The 21,315-nt window shown below is 32.3% G+C and overlaps 1 protein-coding gene across 2 annotated transcripts; it reads right to left on the bottom strand.

The window, feature by feature from the left end:
• Positions 1-4,297: 4,297 nt before the first annotated feature.
• On the bottom strand, positions 4,298-20,589 carry LOC129938623 (E3 UFM1-protein ligase 1 homolog). 2 transcript variants are annotated; one of them, XM_056046289.1, is made up of 11 exons: positions 20,416-20,589; positions 20,162-20,360; positions 19,623-20,087; positions 19,231-19,558; positions 18,989-19,173; positions 15,608-15,793; positions 9,661-9,767; positions 9,462-9,606; positions 4,995-5,163; positions 4,592-4,939; positions 4,298-4,533 (listed from the first exon to the last, which is right to left on the bottom strand). In XM_056046289.1, the coding sequence occupies exons 1-11, from the start codon at positions 20,490-20,492 to the stop codon at positions 4,394-4,396; spliced, it is 2,349 nt and encodes a 782-aa protein (XP_055902264.1). In that variant the 5' UTR covers positions 20,493-20,589; the 3' UTR covers positions 4,298-4,393. The 2 variants fall into 2 exon arrangements, with proteins under 2 accessions (XP_055902264.1, XP_055902265.1); XM_056046290.1 differs by having other exon boundaries at positions 19,025-19,173; positions 20,416-20,588.
• Between the last annotated feature and the right edge of the window lie 726 nt (positions 20,590-21,315).

Raw genomic sequence — 21,315 nt, 5'->3', positions numbered from 1 at the left:
TAACTTCGCGTTTTCTTTCAACTTTGCACGAGAATTGATTGTAAACAATGCGGAGGAATATTCGTTTGTCAAAAACACTTTTGGAGATAGTGGCCTCTTTGTATATATATTTCATATATTTCAGTTTATATACAAGGGTGGCCTACGATTCTTTGACAGCTACAACAATAATAAAGAATCCTATGCGATAGCAGCGCCATTATACAGTCAACATCAACAGCCTGGATGCAGTGTTCAGCGGAGTCAACATCATCAATTGTACGATAGTGTTGCCGTCTGCCAAGTAATTTTGAATTTAAAAATTTTAAGTTATAATGTATCTGGCCTTAAAAACAAATTAACAATTCCAGATTTTTTTAGGTTTATATTAAATTTTGATATTATTATTCTGTTAGAGACTTTTCTCAAAGATGGTCCTGAAACACAATTCGCAAAATTTTTCAAAGATTTTTTTATTTATTCCTGCCACCCGCAGTAGTATTTTTGGTAGAGCTAGTGGAGGTTATTTGATAGCAGTACGATGTGGTCTAAAAAGCTGTGTTAGTATTAAATCTGTAGGGAGAAAGACGGTAATAATGTTAAATTACAGGCATGAACAATATTACATTCTTCCAACCTATTTAAATTATAGTAATTGGAATAACGATTTTATTGAACTGCAATCCTTTTTAAGTGAAATCGATTTTAGGAATATTTTAATATTAGGCGATTTAAATGCTAGAATCGGTGAATTTCAAAATCCAGCTTCTCTGATGAACAACACCGCGCACGCGTTTGATAGTTTGAGAAGGTCTTATATAATTGCAAGCAACTATATGAATTGCAAGCAACCCTTAAAAACATGAAAAACAACAAGGCAGCCGGGCTAGATGGAATTCCAGCTGAATTTTATAAAAACTCATCCCCGTCTTTCATAAATCTTCTTCTTGATTTTTTTAATAAGCTTCTTGAAAAAGAAGGAATACCTCAGTCATTTTTAATGTCACAAATTTGTCCAATTTTTAAAAAAGGAGATCCTAGCTCACCAGCAAACTATAGGGGCATTTCGATTCTTCCTTGTTTGAGAAAAATATTTACCCAATTTCCAAATATGGGTAAAAAAAAAAACAAATTGCTCAGCACTTTCCAAGCTGGTTTCGGTCTTTCAACTGTGGATCAAATCTTCGCACTCTCCAATATAGCAAAACGTTTCATCGATAGCAAACAAAAACTTCATGTCTTTTTCATTGATTTTAGGGCAGCATTTGATACTATCAACCGGAATTCACTAATTTATAAATTATCAAATTTTGGTATATCGACGAAATTTTTAAGACTCTATAAACTTCTCCTACCAAATACTTGCGCTACTGTGTCAAATGGGAGTTCCATATCCAGCTTCTTTAACACTGATTGCGGTGTGCCCCAAGGTTGCCCGATTATGTTCGCCCTTTTCATTGACGATGTCTCCCGTGATTTTCCTGGGGGTGTTAGGTTTGGAAATATACTTATTAAGGTACTACTTTATGCGGACGACCTTGTTGTTTTGTCGGACAACCCCACCACATTACAGTTACAAATTAATAAGACTTAAAAACTTTTGTGATAAATGGGACCTGAATATAAACACCTCAAAATAAAAAATTATAATTTTTGGAAGCACCCGTCGAAGGAAAAATCCGCTAGAAGCATGGTCATTGGATCGTGAACCTATAGAGGTGGTTAACCAATTTAAGTATTTAGGTGTTCTATTTTGTAGCAATCTAGATTTCAGGCCCCATGTTAAGGAAAAATGCTAATCGGCAAAAACTGCAATAAACCTTATATGGAACAAAATCTTCTGCAATAAGTACATAGACATCTCAGCTAAATTTAGAGTTTTTGAAGCTACTATAAACTCATGCTTATGCTATGCCAGTCAAGTTTTTGGTTACCAAGATCTTGATGAATTTGAAATAGTGCAACGTTTTTTTTTTAAACGAATATTTAAACTTCCAAACTATACACCAACTTACACTATACATGTGCAATCAGGGATCCCTCCGATTTTTCTAAAAAATCTTAAATTTAATGCCGATTACATAATAAAAGTAATGCAAAAGTCAAATGAAAATCTTCATAAGCAAATGATGGATTTCGCTTTCCGAAGGAATTTATCGACGTTTAAAGAATGGTATGAAATAGCAAATGCGCACGGATTTAATCTAAACCTTGGTACAACTTCTCTTGATAATTGGAAAGGTAGGTTTTATGAATGTATTGCGTTGGTTGATTATTCATTGTATCTCAAGTTCTTAAATAGGGCTCGAACCTCTCCAAGCAGATTGGTCTATAAGCAACTCAATCGCACTTTGTTTGTAAACAATTATTTCAATAGTAATCTTTCTGCAAATCAAGTAGGTACTTTGTTTAAAGCAAGAACTGAGATGCTAAATCTGAATTACAAACCTCACAGAAATGATAATCCCAGGTGCAACCTCTGCAATCGAAATGAAATCGAAGATGTCAACCACTTTTTAGCCGTTTGTCCAATTCTACAAGATCTCCGAAGACTTTATTTTTCAAAAAGCTTTCTAAATCACCAGGAAGCGAAACAAATTTTAAACGGATAGTGGGGTTGGAAGGACCTTTACAATTTTAGATTAAATTTTTAAAAATATGTATATTTATGTACTATTATATATATATTATAAACTTGGATATTATGCTTATTTAAATTCAATTTATTTATTCAATTGTTTACATAATCTATTTATAAACTTACTATAATCTTAAACTTTTTTTTTTTTTAATTCTCGATAAATGTCAATTTTCTGGCAGACGGCAAATATATTTTTTGCCATGCTAATATTCTTATTTAATTTTTCAAATGTATATCGAGTTTTGGTTAAATAAAGAATTTATAATAATAATATGCAACATGTTCAAAAACTAAAAAAACTGATGATGGATTTTACTGATAGCTATAACCGGCCCCTTAGTTAAAAAATGTTTATGTTTAGTTTCTAGTTATATTCATTTATCAAGTTCTTATTATATATTAATGAAGTTTTTTTCTGCACAAATGTACCGAATATCAATATATTCATAATTATAATAAATAATCATGCTAAAAATTAATTTTGTATATTATCTATTATATTAATTGCTATTTGCTTCATTGCATTGTTTTCACTTGATATTTACGATTCGCTCAATCTTTCTTTCTTCCAAGAGAATTCTCCATCGACCTGAGGATTCCAAAAATGTGTACTAAAGTCTTGAAATAAGTTAATTTGTAATTTCCAATATTGCTTACCTTTGAAAATACCATTACGACGTTCAATTACATTTCCAGCTTTAGCATGAATATTATTAAAATTACTTTTCGTTTCATCGGATGAGCTTCTATACGGTGTAAGCAAGCAAGTTTCTACTGGATACCCACTATCACCTAAAAAATGTTGGTTATACTGAATTATTTATAACGAAGTGTTTTTATTAGTAATAATGTTTTCGTACATTAAAAGTGTTTTCGAAAAATCGTCTTTCATTTGAATGTTTCCATAACAATGAGTCGTGTGATACCACCGTGTCTAGCATTAATTACCATTATTCTCATTTTATGATCACAAATAATAAAACAAAATCAATTAAAAGGTTTTCATATCGTTCTTTCAGTATTACTATTTTGTATAATGAGACTATCGTCAAACGATATCGTCTGAATATAATCGTTTTACGGAATGACCCTCCTAGGTCTTGAGATATGGACGGCGAAAAAAGTTTCCCGAACGTGCGGATGTACGGACATACGAACGTACGTTCACACGCACACCATCGATTATTTTAAGCTTGCACAATTCTTTTCGGAATCACGCCCATGTTAATTCATCATCATCATCAAAGCGTAATCATTAAGAACCAAAAGAGTTATTAAGGCAGAGAAGTGTTTTCCAAAGCAAACAAATTGTTAAATATTGCATATATCACAAGGTCTTAGGTTATTGTACGATGCTTGTCCAAATGAATCCAAAATCAAAGCAGGAAGATAAGAAAAGTTGTTGCCATTTTTAAAGATGACTGTGGAATGGGCTGGTTGGGGTTTGTATTGGAATGTATGTGAATATGTATCAGATCACCTTTAGACAAGAAGCAATTTGCATCCGTTTAAAATAAATATTTTGATTCCAAAAATCCATTGCATATGTAAATGTTTTAAATTCTTTTGCTTTGTTTTTAACTAATCCCACTCTAATTTAACTTCAAGGAATAAAGCAAAAACAATCTTCCAATGGCTGCATAGCTGGTGAACAAAAAATAAATTAAAACATAAAACTTTTCTCTAGCTTATTTTTTTTATTTTTCATTGCGAAAAGATTTGAACTTAAATTGTAATGAAGAATTGAAACAAAGATAAATCAAAAAAGATTTTTTAATAGACTTTAGTTACACCTGGTTTTTCATACGACTCAGCCAAAGATTTTATTTCCATCTGCATAGAGTTCAGTTCGCTGTTTACAGTTTTATATTCCTCACATTCAGTGTTTAACTGCAGAACTTTCAACACAAGATCTTAAAAGAAACTTTATTAAATAAAGGAATACCATAGCACAATACAAATTTAAGTTACCATGAAATCGTAATAACAAAATATTTTGTTCAGAACTCATACTTGGTCGTATAAATGCTAGTATTTGAGGTACAAATCGACCAGATGCATGTAAAATTAATCCTGTTATACTAGTAAATATTATCAATGATGTTAAATGCAGTGTTGCGGCATTGTCATCTGTTTCATATAACTGCTTAAACAATTTTTCCTTGTGCTGAATTATTAAAATCCGATCCCTCTTCTTATCAACTTTCTTAATAACCATTCCGCATGCTATAAGAACTTCTTCAGTAGCTAAAACAAACTCCTCGAATGTTTTGCTCAAGGCTTTGTTGACCTCAATTAGCTTCGTTTTATATTCTGGCTCTGTGGATAGTAATGTTAATTTATTACTGATAAGTGTTAATGATTTCAATTATACCGCATTCATTCGCTATCTTATTCCTTTGATCTATATTGAGAGTGATTCCCGAATTTATATTCAAATTACATTCATTAGCAATATAAATTGTAAGCTCTGTGCATATATCATTTCCCAAAGTTTTCATCAAATATTTAAGCATTTGAGATTGCACATCGATGGGGAACACCTGAAATAATTGAATGTACATGTACAATAGGTACAATAACCTTTTAAAATTTGCGTGGATTTAAGGAATTATATAACTTCTTTTATCATTATTATCACTTTTATTATTATTATTATCATTATTGTTATTATTATTTTTATTATTATTATTATTATTATTATTATTATTATTATTATTATTATTATTATTATTATTATTATTATTTTGATTAAGGATTAAAAAATATATATATGTTGTAGAGTTTATTTCAATTAAATTCTGTCATTTTTATAAGCGGCACACAAAAAGGCTAGAGCAAATAAGCTGAGAAAGAAAAAATCTTATCGGAGGGGTTTTATTTTCCACAGTGAATATTTAACTCTTCAAAAATTTACATAAAACATACAAAAATACGGAGTCATGCTTTAGCATTTTTAAGGGCAGAAGATCATTCTTTAGTTTAATTTTTAAATAAAGTAAATGGTTCTAATAATTCTTAAAAATTAAGTGTTAGCCTCGTGTTCATAACAAGATTTACTCTTGGAGTATCGCCAATTCCTCGTAAGACGCTGTAAATGTGAAAAAAAAAAATTATAAGTGTTACAGGCAGGGATTTAACCCAAGACCTTTTGCAAACAGTACTACGTGCCTTTTTTAAAATTCATTTTTATTAATTCATTCTTAAACCTATCCAATATCAATACACTTTTTTATTTTTACTTAAATACTACTTAAAAAAAGGTCCAACATAAAACTTGAAACTAATTTAAACTAACTGTCACTGAGTCGTTTTGGGGTACACTTGTGTAGAGAGCGTTAATTTAGCTTTTTTTATTAAGTCTTTTAAATAATTAAAAATAAAATGTCTTGCACAATATGTATGTAAATCTAAATTTACAAGATGTGAAGTAAAAGTTAAGTGCGGGGGCTGTTTAAGCATTTTTCACGGTAGTTGTGTGAAAATCACTGCTGACGACCTCCATTTCCTTAAAAAAAATAAATCTACTTGGAGATGAATTCAATGTGCTAACCAACGGAGAGAATATTTCTATAAACCATCAAACAGAACAATACCATCAATCCAACGAACGCCACCAACATCATCAGTGTCATCATCATTACCACCACCAACAACATCGCCCCCACCATCATCACATCGTCATCAAAATTGCCACCACCAACATCATCACCCCACCAACGTCAATGCCACCACCACCGCCGCAGCCACCTATTGCTGCTGCAGCCCAACCGAAACCCTTGATACCATCGGATTTTTTTCCATCAAATACCAGCCTACCTGTTGCTTCAATTACATTAAATAAAATCAAAAAAAAACACATTAATCAATCAATCTTGCCAAAAATGATGAGTGCGAAAAAAGATTACATTTTCTTGAAGCAAAGGTTAATAATATCGAACAACAACTGTTATCAAATAGTATTGAAATATTTACCGTTCCTTCTTTCAATTCCGAAATGGCCAATACTGATATAGCGTTTAAGGGTATGTCTCCCGCAGAAGCGAACTATCAGAGCTTATGTAAAGGTATTAGTGAAAGAACGTTACTCTCTTTATAATGGATTTTTAAAGGTGATCCAGTGTGATCGCATGTGTGTGTGTGGTTTTGCTGTGGTTTTCAATAATTGAATGTGACCAGCCTCTACTCTTCTTTTAATTATTGTGTCACTTTTTTATTTTATAAATTATACCTCTTATGTAATTTTTAAATAAATGTATGGTTCTGAAATATGAAAATTGCAAGTTCATCTTTGTTTTGTTATTCTAAAAACATAAAAAAGCTATGTTAAGCGCAGTATAAGAAACAGTATTTTTACTTTTATAGTACGTATTTAAAACAGCTGGTAACACTTAAATATAATTAGGGTTGGAATAGGAATTGTTTACATTTTTTCACCATGTATTTTTAAAGGCGATCTGGTTTGAATTGTATTCATTTGTGCGGAAGCGTTTTAGTGAGTTGAATAAAGGGAGTATCTTGTGTATCTTAAAAGTGATTGAAATAAAATTAAAATGGCCAAACATTATTTAAAGTGTTTGGCATGCGGGCGAGAAGAAATATGGTGTTAAATATTTTAAACTGCCAGAAAATATAGAAAATTTATAACTTATTTTAAAAAATTTATATTTTTGAAATGAAAATGTTTGATATTTTAAAAAATGAATTTGATTACAATTGCTGTAAGAACCAAAATAAGGACTTTATTATAAAGTTTTTTTATACGATTTCGTGTATACCATTTCTTTAAACATTTCAAAACAACTATGAAAAAATCTAGCAATAAGCATAAATATTTAAGCGTTACTCATATTTGTAAAACATTCAGCCCTATCATGAATTCCATCGTAATCGGAAATGTGCTCCGAATCCCGAAAAATCGATCACAAAATTCATTTGTAGTGGAAAATCTGATACGAATTTCGAAGTTCGTGAAATTTGGTATCACTCAATCCAAATGAAACCGAAATTTTGCCTCTTTTTCTAGGACAAGTAATTTGTGACGGAATCTTTGGGAAACAGTTGTGTTGTTTATAAATATGTAAGTAATAAGTATTAACCAATTTGTTTTTCTTTTAATAATATTTGTTGCTTTAAAAGGGCAAAAACAACAAATAAGGCACAATACGAAAGGCTTTATCAATTATTAAATGAGAAACCAAACATGGCTCAAGGAAATACTAAGGCTCCAAAAAAAGGTGTTACGCTGTTCTAGGAAAAAGTTAAATCCGAACTGAATGGTCTTGGGCCACCTTCAAAAGAAACTTATTGAGCTCATATTCCAGCTCTTCCAATACATATTTGAATGCTGGTTTGTTCAGTCGGAAATTTCTTTGAAATCTGTAAGATTTTGTTTTTAAAACATAAACACAATTAAATTCAATGTCACCATATGTACATACGTTATGTCATCTAAGTCGAGTGGAATACAAGCGTCTCGAAGTGTTTTCCTCTGAATTTTCAGGTTTCTCTTTCGTCTGAAGGACTCTATTGGACCAGCAATTATAGAAAAAGCCACTGAATCCATTTATAAAGACTTTATATTTATTTTGTGTACAAATTTATTTGGGTAATCTTCACATTGTTTGACACGAAACAGCTGATTTCGAAAATGAAAATTCCATTCGGATTTTGTGATGTAAATTTTTCGTAATTCGTAGGGTAGATTTTGTTCGGAGATTTTCTTCGAATGGATTTTGTGATAGGGCTGATTTATTATAAGACCTAAATAAAATTACTCTAAAAAATTATATAAGTATGCCTTTATTTTCCGAAACACCCTATGCTACAGTCAAAAGAAAAACTTTTTTCTTCATTCTCTTTTACACTGTAACACTTCTTACTACCATCTATTTGTGTGACATAGCGGTTATTTAAAATATGAACTCAGAACAAAAACGTGGAGAGTGTCCCTACTCATTATTAGATATACTCTGTATTTAACTAAAAATAAATATAAAAAAATCAACACTTCTTCTCTCCTTGGAAGTCAAAGAACTACTGATTTCCGGACGCCACCTCCACTGGGCTACCGATGTGACCATTTTTAAACTTTACTTTAACTAAAACAATTGCACTTATTTAACTTTGAAAATAAAAGATAACACTTCTTCACACGATGGAAGTCAAAGAACGACTCACAGTACTACGTGCTAACCATAACGCCACGGGTACTACATTTTCATGCTCTTATTAATTTTCAATAAACAAGCTGAAAAATTAATACTAAATGGGTGCTTCAATATATCATAGTTTTTAATAAACTGAAATAAAAAACATAAGTAGGTACTTAAAATGAAACTTTCAAGTCTGACCTGCTCAGGTCAATATCAATTCATGTTTTTTCTTTTTGAATGGAGGCATGAGTTCAAATTCAATATTCACCAGATGACATTATAATCTATTCATGTTTACAAAGACTGTTCTGAATTCTTGAACAAATTGAATAATGAAGAACTTTTTCAGTAGTTAGTTCCAATTTGTTTAATCGTTGGAGGTTTTTTTTTAATTAATTTTGTATGCTTAAAGTTTTTAGGATACAGTTATTCTGAACATATTGATATACATTTTATTTTTTATTTTCGTAAAACCCATTTTTTTAACCCAAACTACTCGCTCAAGCCTTTTTCTGCACCATATACCAATCACCCTGCATATGTTTGTATACTCACATCCAAATTGGATTTTTCAGATTCATATTGCCAAGTCTCGCGATTACTTGAGCGTAAATGATTGTAATCCACATATTTTAAATTTGTTATAAGCATGTACATATGTATGTATAAGATATTCAGTTACTCACTTTTAAACCTTGTCCATATAAACGAATATCAACGACTAATGTATTGATTTTGTCTTGTACCGATGCATGAATTTGTCTTGTATTAGTTTGAGCTGTTGTCTCAAAAAGAGTGTGAGCTTCTCGAATAGCCCGTTGATTTATTTCACTAAAATATCAGAGATAGTAAGATGTGATGATAAGCTAAATTTTTATTCATTACTTGTGATAAATATCACTCATAACTCCACTTAAGTGTTCGAGATCTTCTTCCTTCAGGAATTTCCAAATAATTTTTTCAATTTCTTCTTTTTTAATAAGTTCCATTACCTAGAAAAAGATTTAAAAAAAAACATATACTTTAATAAAATTATAGATAAGAGGTAGAAAACCGAAATGACCGAACACATAAAATCTTACGTGCACCAAAGATTACCTTACATAAATGATATAATAACAATAAGAGAAGTAATAATAAACATATTTATTACAATAATAGTAATCATCGTAGGAAAAAATATAATAGCAACGCTCAGCCCTATTGTGAGTTTGGCCGGGATGATGTTTTGCCTAACATATTGTGTTCGCCCGCAATTTAAAAAATTATAGCGAGTTTCGTACGAACACAAATTCAATAGAATCATATTTCAGAGTTCTATTAATTGGCATGTTTAGGAAAAAAAGCTCGCATTGAATCCTCTTATTTCTTATTAAAACAGGTTACTTAACCAATTTTTCTTGTTGAATATTAAAACCGAAATAAATGTATTTTGCTCCAATTTTTGCGGCCCTAGACTGCTGTAAAGCAGACATCACCGCCATCCAAGAAATACGATGGGATGGGCCGTGCAAAAAGAGGATGAAAAACTGAAATATTTACTATGTTGACTGCTATCGAGAAAACCAACATACAGCTTTGTCATTGGAGCCAGACTTAGGAATCAAGTCTTGAGCTACACTTGCATTCATGTAGAAATATGATTACGATGAACTACTTTATAATAAATTCATCATCATCATCAACTCCGCTAAGCGGCGCGATCAGGGAATGGGAACACGAGACAGGCTCCACCAACGGTTGCCCCAAAGGCCTCCGTGCCTAAGGCACCAGAGGTGCAGAATGACATTGTAGCCTTGTTGAGCATACAAGGTCAACTAACTGCAAAGTCAGATAAAGGACCAAGGCAAAAGGGTAGATCATCTGTACTCTTTGTTGCCTGGCCTGGCACAATTAAGACCATAATGCGCACGCTGCCGGAGACGCGCCTAAAAGTCCTAGCTGTGAATGCAAATTCACTGATTAGGATTGAACGAACAGCCAATATGTTCCAATTGTTGAAAGACTACAGTCCCAATGTGTTTATGGCTAGCGAAACTAAGCTAAACCACAAACACATATTGACTCATAAAAATTACAATATCGTAAGAAGAGACCGGCTCGACTCCATTCATGGGGGTGGTTTCGCTCTCTTTATACGGAAAGGCATTAATTATAAAGTCGTATACAACAATGAATTGCGAAAGCTCAAGGGATGTATATGATTGCGGCTTATGCGGCTGGAGCTCAGCAGGTTACTTTCTTTCTTCAGAACTCGAGATTCTATTAAGGAACTTAAACTGTGCTTGGAAGAAAACTATTTCATCTTGGCCGGTCATTTGAACACAAAACATGATGATTGGGGAGATCAACATAGTAATCCCAGACGTAACCGTGTTTTTAATTTGATGAATCTTTACACCGTTGAATGTAGTGTCGACCTGCTGGCTACTGAAAAGCCGTCGTATCCTAGAAGCGGCTCCTTTCTTGATCTTTTGCTGTACGACACCAGACTGACAGTTACAGACAAAGTAGGTAATACCCCCCGAAACTGCTTACATACAGTCGAGTACGACAGTGATCACTGCGGGCTGGCTGCTGTAATGAAGATTCCGAACGAACGCGTGGAGTTGGAGGAATACGTTGCAACGCACTCTTACAATTACAGTAAGATGCGCTGGCCTCGTTTCACCAACGCCCTAGCGAGAGAACTTCGTTGGAGTGACATAGCCCCACCAAACAACAGAAACCTGACAAATACAGAAATGGATCAACATTTACAATAGATGGACCAAACAATAAAACGAAATGGAACGGACAATACCAAAGTACAATGAACGGGACCAAATGGACGCTTACATAAACGCCACTATTGACGCACTACGTTAGCACAAGAGTGGCTTACTGACAAGGCTCAAAAACTTGTATAGACAACTTACAGACCCACACTACTTGGAGGTTAGTACACTGAAGTCATCAATAAAAAATGTCAATCTGTTGATTAGGGAGAAGAACAGGTTATCACTTAACAAGTACTGGGACAAGTTCAGTAGGACAATGTCCGTACGGGAATGAAATGATAGGGTGAAGCAGGAGAACCAGTTTTGGTGGCTTCAATAGTCGGGCACTTGATAGTCGGGATGGGGTTTAAAGCCTTGTCCGCATTACACACTTGTTATATAGTTTTAGAGTTTAATTTTAAGAAGATTCCAACGACGTCCTATACAACGGGGCTAGAATCAACAGAATTGACAATTTCGTGATAAAACTCGTTCGAGAACACATTGCAAGATCTGTTTCTTCGACAAACAATTTAATTTTCAAGGCGTTGTATCCGAACGACGAGTATTTTGAAAGTGCACACTTGAGCGGCTATTTTCCACCAGAGGCATTCCTCTTCTTAGATATAATATGCGGTCTGATACATGATAGATTCGCAGTTCCGCTAATCTACCACGTCAGACAATGAACCGTGGATAGGCGACTCCTGTACCTTCGATTTTGTAGGGCTGTGTTCGAACAGGACGGAAATGAAAGGGTAGAGCAGGAAAACCAGTTTTGGTGGCTTCTTGATAGTGGGTAGTCGGGATGGAGTTTTAAGCCTTGGCCGGCTTACATATTTGTTTTATAGTTTTAGGGTTAAGTTTTAAGTAGAATAGGCATGGTGGCAAAAAAAATACAAAAACATGGAATAAAAAATAAATACATAAAAAAATGTTAAAAAAGACAACACAATATGAAAAACAAAAAAATGTTAGATACTTGGATTTGGTGCTGTGGTTGGTCTAGTTTTAGTTTATAGGTAGAATAGGTACTTTAAGTTAGCTCTAAGTTTTATACTAAGGACCTTATTTTAAGTAGTTTTAAGTAAAACTAAAAAAGGATCTTGATAGTAGTTTTTTTTTGTAATTTTCTAATAAATAAAAAAAACAAAATAAATAAAATTAAAATTGAAGTAAAATAGATCTTAGGGCCGAAAGACATTAGCATTAAGTGTTATATGTAGTTTAACTTAGAATATCCGTATGATACCATTAATTTAGTTATATTTGTAAGGATAATTAGGCTAGTCTTATGCATTTTTGTCTAGCTTTAAGATAGTTTTAAGAAATAATGAATAAAAATGAATTAAAATATCAATCAATATCAATATCTATATCACAGTTACGCCCCATGAGCAGTGATTCAAAAAACAAGAGAACTGTTAGGGACAAATCACCTGAGCACGGATATCAATATACTTTGAAAAGAAACTGCAATACAAATTTATTATCAAATAAAAGTCTGTCGGGATTTATCTTCTAACTATCGTAGTATTTCCTTTTTTGGATACACTTTATCATAATGCTAATAAACCAACTAACCACATGAATCGAGAACAACATGCTTGTAATAATTATAGCACTATTCATCAAATTTATAATCTTTCGATCCTTATTCTTATCGTACTCCAAGATCTGTTTAATAAGTTCAGTACCAACTGCGAATAATGGAACCTGGAAGTGCACGTCGATGAGTCTGACATTGTTATCTTTAAGAATGGTGGTCGAAGAGCGGCAAGTTAAAATAGTATTTCAATAATGTAGAAATAAAAAATAAGTATCTTGGTGTTGTATCTTATTATAATATGTCATGACGATATGATATCTGACAAAAATGTCAGCAACGTAAAAAATGCTAAAAACACGGCTTGGTCTAAATTAGTAAAAAACAATCTAAATAATTCAGCTATGTTTAAAGTATATGATACAACGCCAGATAAATAATGCATTATTGTGCACAGGTTTGAGGATACAAAGACTATACACAGGTTAAAAAGCTCAAAAGGTTCTTTGTCAAAAGATGTTTCTACCTGCATGGAAATTGCCCAAACTGTGTAGTTCTTTTTTATATAGCCAAAAACTGCCTCCAGTATTTTAACAAACCACGACTATAAACTTGCTCATCACATAGTTACGAACAAATTTGAACACCAACGGTGGAAGTGTTTTACAGATCTTGTCCTTCGATCACAATTCCAGGATTACTGGATTTAAGCGCAAGATCTTTTTGAAACAATACTGTAAGCATATGCACCATATGTAATCTTGGTACAACAAAGAACAACTACCACTTCGTCAATATAATATTTTGAATGGCAAATGTTACTTCAACCTTTAACATTAAAAAAAGCTATACAGTGTAGAAACCTAATTTTAATTAAATTTAATTTACTTAAAAAACAAGCTAAGCAACTATTTAAATTTTGAAAAGTTAAAACAACATCAAATCGAAACCCACCATCTTTTTATCGTTTTCAAGGTCACATATGGCAGCATCTACAGGGACGGACTGATTAGAGCCACGACTGGTTTTGGCCGAACTCGTCTGTTTGTCCAGGATGAACATGGAGAATTCGCGCTTTGAGTTTTATTAAAACACAATCTCAATTTTACCATGCTCTGCTAAGAACAATAATTCAAAACTAGAGCTGAATATAAGGTGGCTAAGGTTTTTTTTTCAACGCTACAATAAATGTATGATATATGGACTTCGAGTTTTTGGATAGTTTTGCTTAATAGATATTTCTTTAAGCGCCTATTCCAGAATTGAAGTCTGCAAGCAACCTAATGCAAACATGTGCTTTATGTAACAGAGGGGAAATTTATTTTGGCGAGGAGAATTTTCTCTCCAAGACAAAATTTTAAATGGAGCAGCGGGATGGTTAACTTCTTACTAATTTTACCAACATGGGCCTAATTATAAAAACAGTTTCGTAAAATGTATATCAAGTGTTGTAAATTATTATGAAATTAAATAAAACAACTTGTTTAGCGTTCAAATCATGTACAAAATTTGTATTTACATTTTCTGCTGTCAGTAATCTTAAAATTTTACTTTTATGTGATATAAAATAGCTTATTTCACTTTTTCCGTTTCAGGTCGTTGTCAAAATAATAAAACCATCTAATTGTAAGCATTTTTGCAAATGAATAATATTATATAAGCTAAATATTAAATTATGTAACAGAGTGCTATTTTAATTTATTTTATACTTAAAGTTATATTAAATAGGTAGATGGCTTGATTACATTTCCCAATTCAGAAAACAAGTCCTTTTGTTTAAACTTGTTCATAAAATGAAGAATTGATTATGAAGAGGTACGCGCAGATGTAGCGAAGAAAGAGTTTGAGTTAGTTCCAATGTGGAAATAAAAGGGAATTGGGATGCAGATTCAATTTATGCTTCATAGGCTTATAATATACTAAAAACTTTCACTCACATGGAGAAAAGCTATTGGAGATAAAAACTAACGGCGGTCCATTAAAAATGGTGATTGTTAAGTTGATGTTGACTTGTCTCTAATATAAGAAATAGATTGAGTAAAAGACATGGAAATAGATGTTAAACCGCAAAATGTCTACAATTTTAAAAACAAATAGCTTTTTGGTTAAAGCTTAGTAAAATAATACACCTGTTGTTTAATTGTTGGTAATGAAATATAATTGTATTACGTGAAAATCTGTTTTTGCATAATATTAACATGTGATTTACATTTCCGTCTAAAAATTCATATTAAGAAGGGTGAATGGAGTGGGAACGTAAATTAATATAATAAAACTTGGCAAATCGAAACCTTGTGATTACAAGTTAACCGAAATAAAGTTAGTTTACCTTGAAGTTTGCCGCGTTGGATTGAATACTGGAGTAGAATACTTGCTTTGGAGTAGAATACCTGGATATTGGCCAGAATATTTTACATCCTTATTAACACAATTTAAAACAATTTAAGTATGAAATGGAGACAAAATTTAGTAATGTTCACACAACACGCTAAAGTCATACAATTTTAATTAATATTTCACTAGCTACCTTATTTGATTTTTTATTTGTGTGATTGTCTAGATCACTATCGCTGTCTGCACATCCAATTTTGTATTTATCACATCTCTTATTCTTTTTAGCAGCCTTAGATTTAGTTTCTGTCCCATTATTTCCTGCACCCGAAGACGATTTACCGCAGGTAAATTTTTTGCGACGTTCTTCACGTTTTTCTACCTAAAACAGAAAGAAAATATAATGTTGATACCATTGAACTGTAAACATCCAAGTACATTCATCATTTAATCAAAATTGAAACGATTTAAAAAAAATTAGTTAATGCATTAAAGGTTTTTTGTTGCAGTATTTGTTTGGTAAATGGGCTTTAGGTCAAAATGAAAATAAGTATTTTTAATTGTTCATGACGTTTCTTCCATGTCTATGGACATCATAAAATAAATTTTAATAGTGATCTATTTTGCATTGATATATATAAATAAATGGAAAATACAATTTCTTAACAAAACAAAAAGAACTATTCACAATAAAAAACACACTTGACGAGAAACAAGAGACAAAAGTATACGTCTCATCAACCAACAGATGTTTTCATTGCGAGGTTACTTCTTCCATGTCCATTCGGCGATTCATACCGTTGATAATTTGTTAATCGCGTTTATTATATGAAGCGTTCGATAATTATTTGTTTGCTCTGATTATGTTCTAATTGAAAAATGAACGTTGTCGAAGTTGGGCGACCGAAAGTTTTCAACTACGATTGGTGTCACATATTGACGGACACGTTCGATAATTACTCTTTTGCTCTGATTATGTTCTATTTGCAGAATATTAACGTTCTCAAAGTTGGGCGACTGAAAGCCCGAATGACAACGTTCTGACTATGCTGTCTCCTTCGTTTGTTTTCCATCTTGTTTTCAACTACGATTGATTTTATATCATTATCATTGTTGATTCTTTGTTAAAACTCCGACCGATGCATGTTCATTAATCAATCTCTGCTTATTAACCGCATTAATTCCGCTTTAAAGTCCAAAAAACACACATAAAGCTCCTGATTCTTCTCGATTTATTCTCTAACAACACTTGTTATAGCAAAAATTTGATTTGTGGTTGAAAATCCAGGGGGGAGGTAAAGCGCGCATTCAAGGCATAATAATATAATGATTAAACAGAGTACGGGCAATGTTGTTTGGAATCTAAGTTTAGTCTTTTGCTCTGATTATGTTCTATTTGCAGAATGTTAACGTTGTCAAAGTTGGGCGACTGAAAGTCCGAACGACAACGTGGTGACTATGCTGTCTCCTTCGTTTGTTTTCCATCTTGTTTTCAACTACGATTGGTTTTATATATCATTATCATTGTTGATTCTTTGTTAAAACTCCGACCGATGCATGTTCATAAATCAATCCCTCCTTATTAACCGCATTAATTCAGCTTTAAAGTCCAAAAAACACACATAAAGCTCCTGATTCTTCTCGATTTATTCTCTGACAACACTTGTTATAGCAAAAATTTGATTTGTAGTTGAAAATTCAGGGGGGAGGTAAAGCGCGCAGTCAAGGCATAATAATATATTGATTAAACACAGTACGAGCAATGTTGTTTGCAATCTAAGTTTAGTATATAAAATTGCGAATGGAAATTTTTTTAGAAAACCCCCACTCTCCGGAGCTTGTTTTTTTTTCATAAACCTAAAGTTATAGTTCAGACTCATGCACATTCTGAGAAGCATAGTTAAAGCATGAATGTTCTGCTGCGCTGTCAGTACAGTTTTTAAATGCGCCACGTTTGTGTCACCTTCCATGGTTATGCCCCCCAACATTAGACCAAATTTCTTAGTTTTTGGAATGTTTTAGTTTTGTCGCTTTTCGTGTTTAGTTGTTGTCTTCATGGAATTTGATGTCGCCAATCGAGAGTACTCTTTTTATAATATTATAAATAGTATATATTATACAGCTATGGACAGAGCAATACAACACACTTTGTTTATTTTCAAAAAAGTATGCAATTTTGTATTTATAAATAAAATAACTATATATTCATATATACAGTGAAAAAAGTCGAATTCAAACTTATTAAAGCAATAATTAAAATAATTGTTTCGTAGTTGTTTGGAAAATCAAAAAACTCTGTGATGACGTATTTTCTCCTGGACGTAGAAATTACTGTTGAAAAAAGTACATTGTAGGAAAAACACAAATTCTTTCGCTGGCGGATTTAAACCTTAACATCACTTCATAGATTTTTGATGTGGTAAAGAACTAGACTTTGCGCCGACCAAGTCAAAACCTTTATGGATTCATTGGCAAGCCACTCCTTCCCGATTTTTGGTGCATGTTTTGGGTCAATATCATGCATGAAAATCCAGTTAGCTAGCATTGATGCAAACGGTTTCAAACTGTTTCTCAATATGTTCAAATATAAACATTAACAGATCGAAACATTTATTTCTACCAATGGGCCCACACCAAACCAAGAAAAAGCTTCCCAACCACCAGGCTGCCTCCTTCGTGTTTGACCGTCTACAAAATATACTTTGTGCTGTAGGCTTGACCCCTAGGGCGACGTCCAAATGTTTTTGTTTAATGTCCGATGAGGTTTATCTTTTTTTTATCGGCCCATAAAATTCTTTTCCAAAAGTGTACATGCTTCGTTCGATAGGTTTACGTGAAAACCAATCGCGTCTTGATTTTCTTGTTAGATAGCAATGGTTTTTTTGATACAAGGTGATTTAAATGGGTCGATATTACTCTTTCTTACGATGGTCCAGCAACGCACGATGGTCCAACAACACACACATTTTATTTTTTACTTTTAACAGATGATGAGGTTAAACCGCATTTAATGCATTGTACACCATTTACATTGAACATTTTAGATTTATACCTTGATCACTAAGGTCGAAGATTAAACTCCGTTTTTCCTGGTAAACAATTCTTGTTTCGGCCCATATTTTGTATTAACCTTCTTAATATTCGTAGAAGAATCAGAGCGAACAAGTTTTTTGCGTAACTAATAAAATTGTAAGGCATTCAAAAAAAGCTGTACTATTTTTCTGTCCATATCTTACTAAGCAGTAAAAGACGAATTTCATAGGTGATAATGTCCTAAATTAAATTTTGAATTGTTCCTTTAATTGCTTCCTAAATAACACAACTAAAAATATTCAACAAACATTTACTATGATGGAAATTTTTGTTTAGGTGTTTTATTAGACGCGCTATTTCCCTGTCCATGGCTGTATGTATTATATTATAGTGCTGACTTATTGTATTACATATTAATATTGTATAACTTCCTTTTTAACCCAGAAGTAACATTTATTTACTTTCTTTAGCTTTAGTAGCTTTATGAAACAAAACTATAGGATATAGTATGTAGATTTAAGGTATTATAATTTAAAACAATTACCTGATTATTAAAATTACTCATCGTTCTAGTGTTTACCTTTGAATTGGTACTCGATCCTTGTATATAATTTTTTTTTGAAGACAGTTCTTTTTGGTACATTCCAGTTTTTATGGCTTCTTTTGCTTTCTCAATAGCCAAATCATGACAAGGTTTAAGAATTGCTTCAATAAATTGATTTGAAAACACTAGAATTCAAAAATAAGTCATAAGAACAAATAATTATGTCAAATACGATAATATACCAATATTATCTAAACAAACAAAGTTATCTGGAATATTGCGTAGGTTAATTATAGTTTGAAATAATTCTTGAATATTTTCCGTAGACATATTAGATGGTAAAATACTTGACAGGTCCACATAGCCTTTTGTTAAATGACATTCATTTAGAGCCGCAATGAAAGTCAGATCTATTATTTTAGATCCCACTACAGATTTGGTTAAGTATAACATCTCCTCATCAGGGAAACTCTTTTTGATGAAATTCTTACAGTCAGATATTCCTAATTTAGAAACTATATCATATTCTAAAAATCCATTTTGTTTATAAAATGACGTTATCCAATCTGACTAAAAAATTAAAAATATTAAAAAAAATATTATTAAAAATATTATATTGAAAAAGCAAGTATACCTGCATTTTATTGTAAATATGAGGAACATAGTCAGCATTTGATAGTTTCGATGTTAAACTTCCAGCTGGAGAAATTTCATCGATTAAGGAGAGAATTATATTTTCTGGAACCTTAGCTTGTTGGCGAATGGAAACGAAGGTTGTCGGTTTTGTGACTGCTGCTAGAAGGCCCCTTATTATTGATTTACACTGTTTGATATATGCTTGAGTAAAAAAAATTCTCGGATTTGACGTATCCTGACGACAACGAATTATTTTGCCAAGGTATTTTTCCATAAGACTTTGTAAGAAGTCAGAAGGTAAATCATACTGAACAGTTAGATTAGAAATGTTAATTTCTCCCTTCTGAATCAATTTTTCATTGATTTCCTGAGCAATTTGCATTAAATAGTTCTCTTCAATTAGTTGTCCCAGCATAACTCGAATTTTATTTTCACTCGTGATTTTAGATGCAATGTAATCGATCTAAACATTGGATTGTTTCAAAATTAAAATATATATATGTACGTAACGTATGTATATTCGAAAAGTGATTCTACCTTAGTTAAATCAACATTTAAAGATTTCGATAGTTGGACCATATTAACACGGCCTCCGTTCATGTAGACTTCATCTAACACTTGTTTTTCTAAATGCTCGGGGGTAACATACTCCTTGCCATCATTTGTAAACACAACAGAAACGAAATTTTTGCGTAGAAGGAAGGATACAACTTCGACGCAATTGCTTTCCGACAACCTAATAAAATGGAAAATCAAAACAAGTACTACTAATACTAAGCTAAGGTTCTTACTTTTGTAACCCACTCGTAAATTGGGCCTTATGAAAGTCGGCAGCCAGACGCTTAATTTCATTCCAATCATTTGACATGTTGCAGAATTTTATCAATCAAGACCAATTCTTCAGAAGAGAGTAAGTTGAAACGTCGACAATTTCGTTATTTACAATTTACAACCAAAAACTAGAAACCAAAAATATTTAAATATAGAATGTTTTTGCTAGAAACAATCAATTAAAACAATAGGAAACCTATGCTGTCAACACCTTGGTTCTGAGCAAAAAAACTCCATTCAACAGGTTGGACCAGACCAACGAATGAACGAATATTCGTCGATTTTGACATTTCTTTCACATGAGAGTTTTTAATTCGTTGCGAATAAAGTTTGACTTTGACCACGGGAACCAAAACAAGAATGATTTTTTTAGGTTAAGTACGCGAGATTATTTTATTCGTTGGGAGTGTGGATAATGTGGAACGCGAATAAAGTTTGACAGTTCGATCAACTTCAAATTTTTTCGCGACGAATAAATTTGTTTTCTTAAATTTATTAATATATGATATTGAAAATTAAAAGTATGCATCATAAATTAAGTAGAAACTATATTGCTATCGTTTTGTTAAGAATTTGTGCGGAAATATGTCTTCAAACGTATCCAAACTCACATTTTGTAAGTCATTCGTCGTTCGTTGGCTCGCTCAAGAGAATGCTGCTTTACACAGTGCATGTATTTTATGCGAATTAATCGGCTTTTTTGTTTTGAAGTGTCATTCGGTGATGCGCGAATTACATATGCAACCAAACCGCCCCACACCAAACCGATAATCTGATTCTGATTTATCAACACTATTTTACTTTTTCGCTAAATAAGCAATTCTTGCTTTCAAATATTTTTACTTCCAATGAATTTGTAT

Source organism: Eupeodes corollae, chromosome 1, assembly GCF_945859685.1.
Source record: "Eupeodes corollae chromosome 1, idEupCoro1.1, whole genome shotgun sequence".
In the NCBI taxonomy this organism is placed as follows: Eukaryota; Metazoa; Arthropoda; class Insecta; order Diptera; family Syrphidae; genus Eupeodes; species Eupeodes corollae.
The sequence above is the reverse complement of the archived record's forward strand: the minus strand, read 5'-3'. Positions and strand labels throughout refer to the sequence as shown.

What these genes read in the sequence shown, in the direction of transcription:
- LOC129938623 (XM_056046289.1), bottom strand. Translation starts at nt 20,492, where the DNA reads ATGTCAAATGATTGGAATGAAATTAAGCGTCTGGCTGCCGACTTTCAT. An exon ending in ATGAGTGATATTTATCACAA is followed by an intron (nt 9,607 to 9,660) that starts GTAATGAATAAA and finishes CTGATATTTTAG; the next exon opens with TGAAATAAATCAACGGGCTA. An exon ending in TTTGTTATTACGATTTCATG is followed by an intron (nt 4,534 to 4,591) that starts GTAACTTAAATT and finishes GTTTCTTTTAAG; the next exon opens with ATCTTGTGTTGAAAGTTCTG.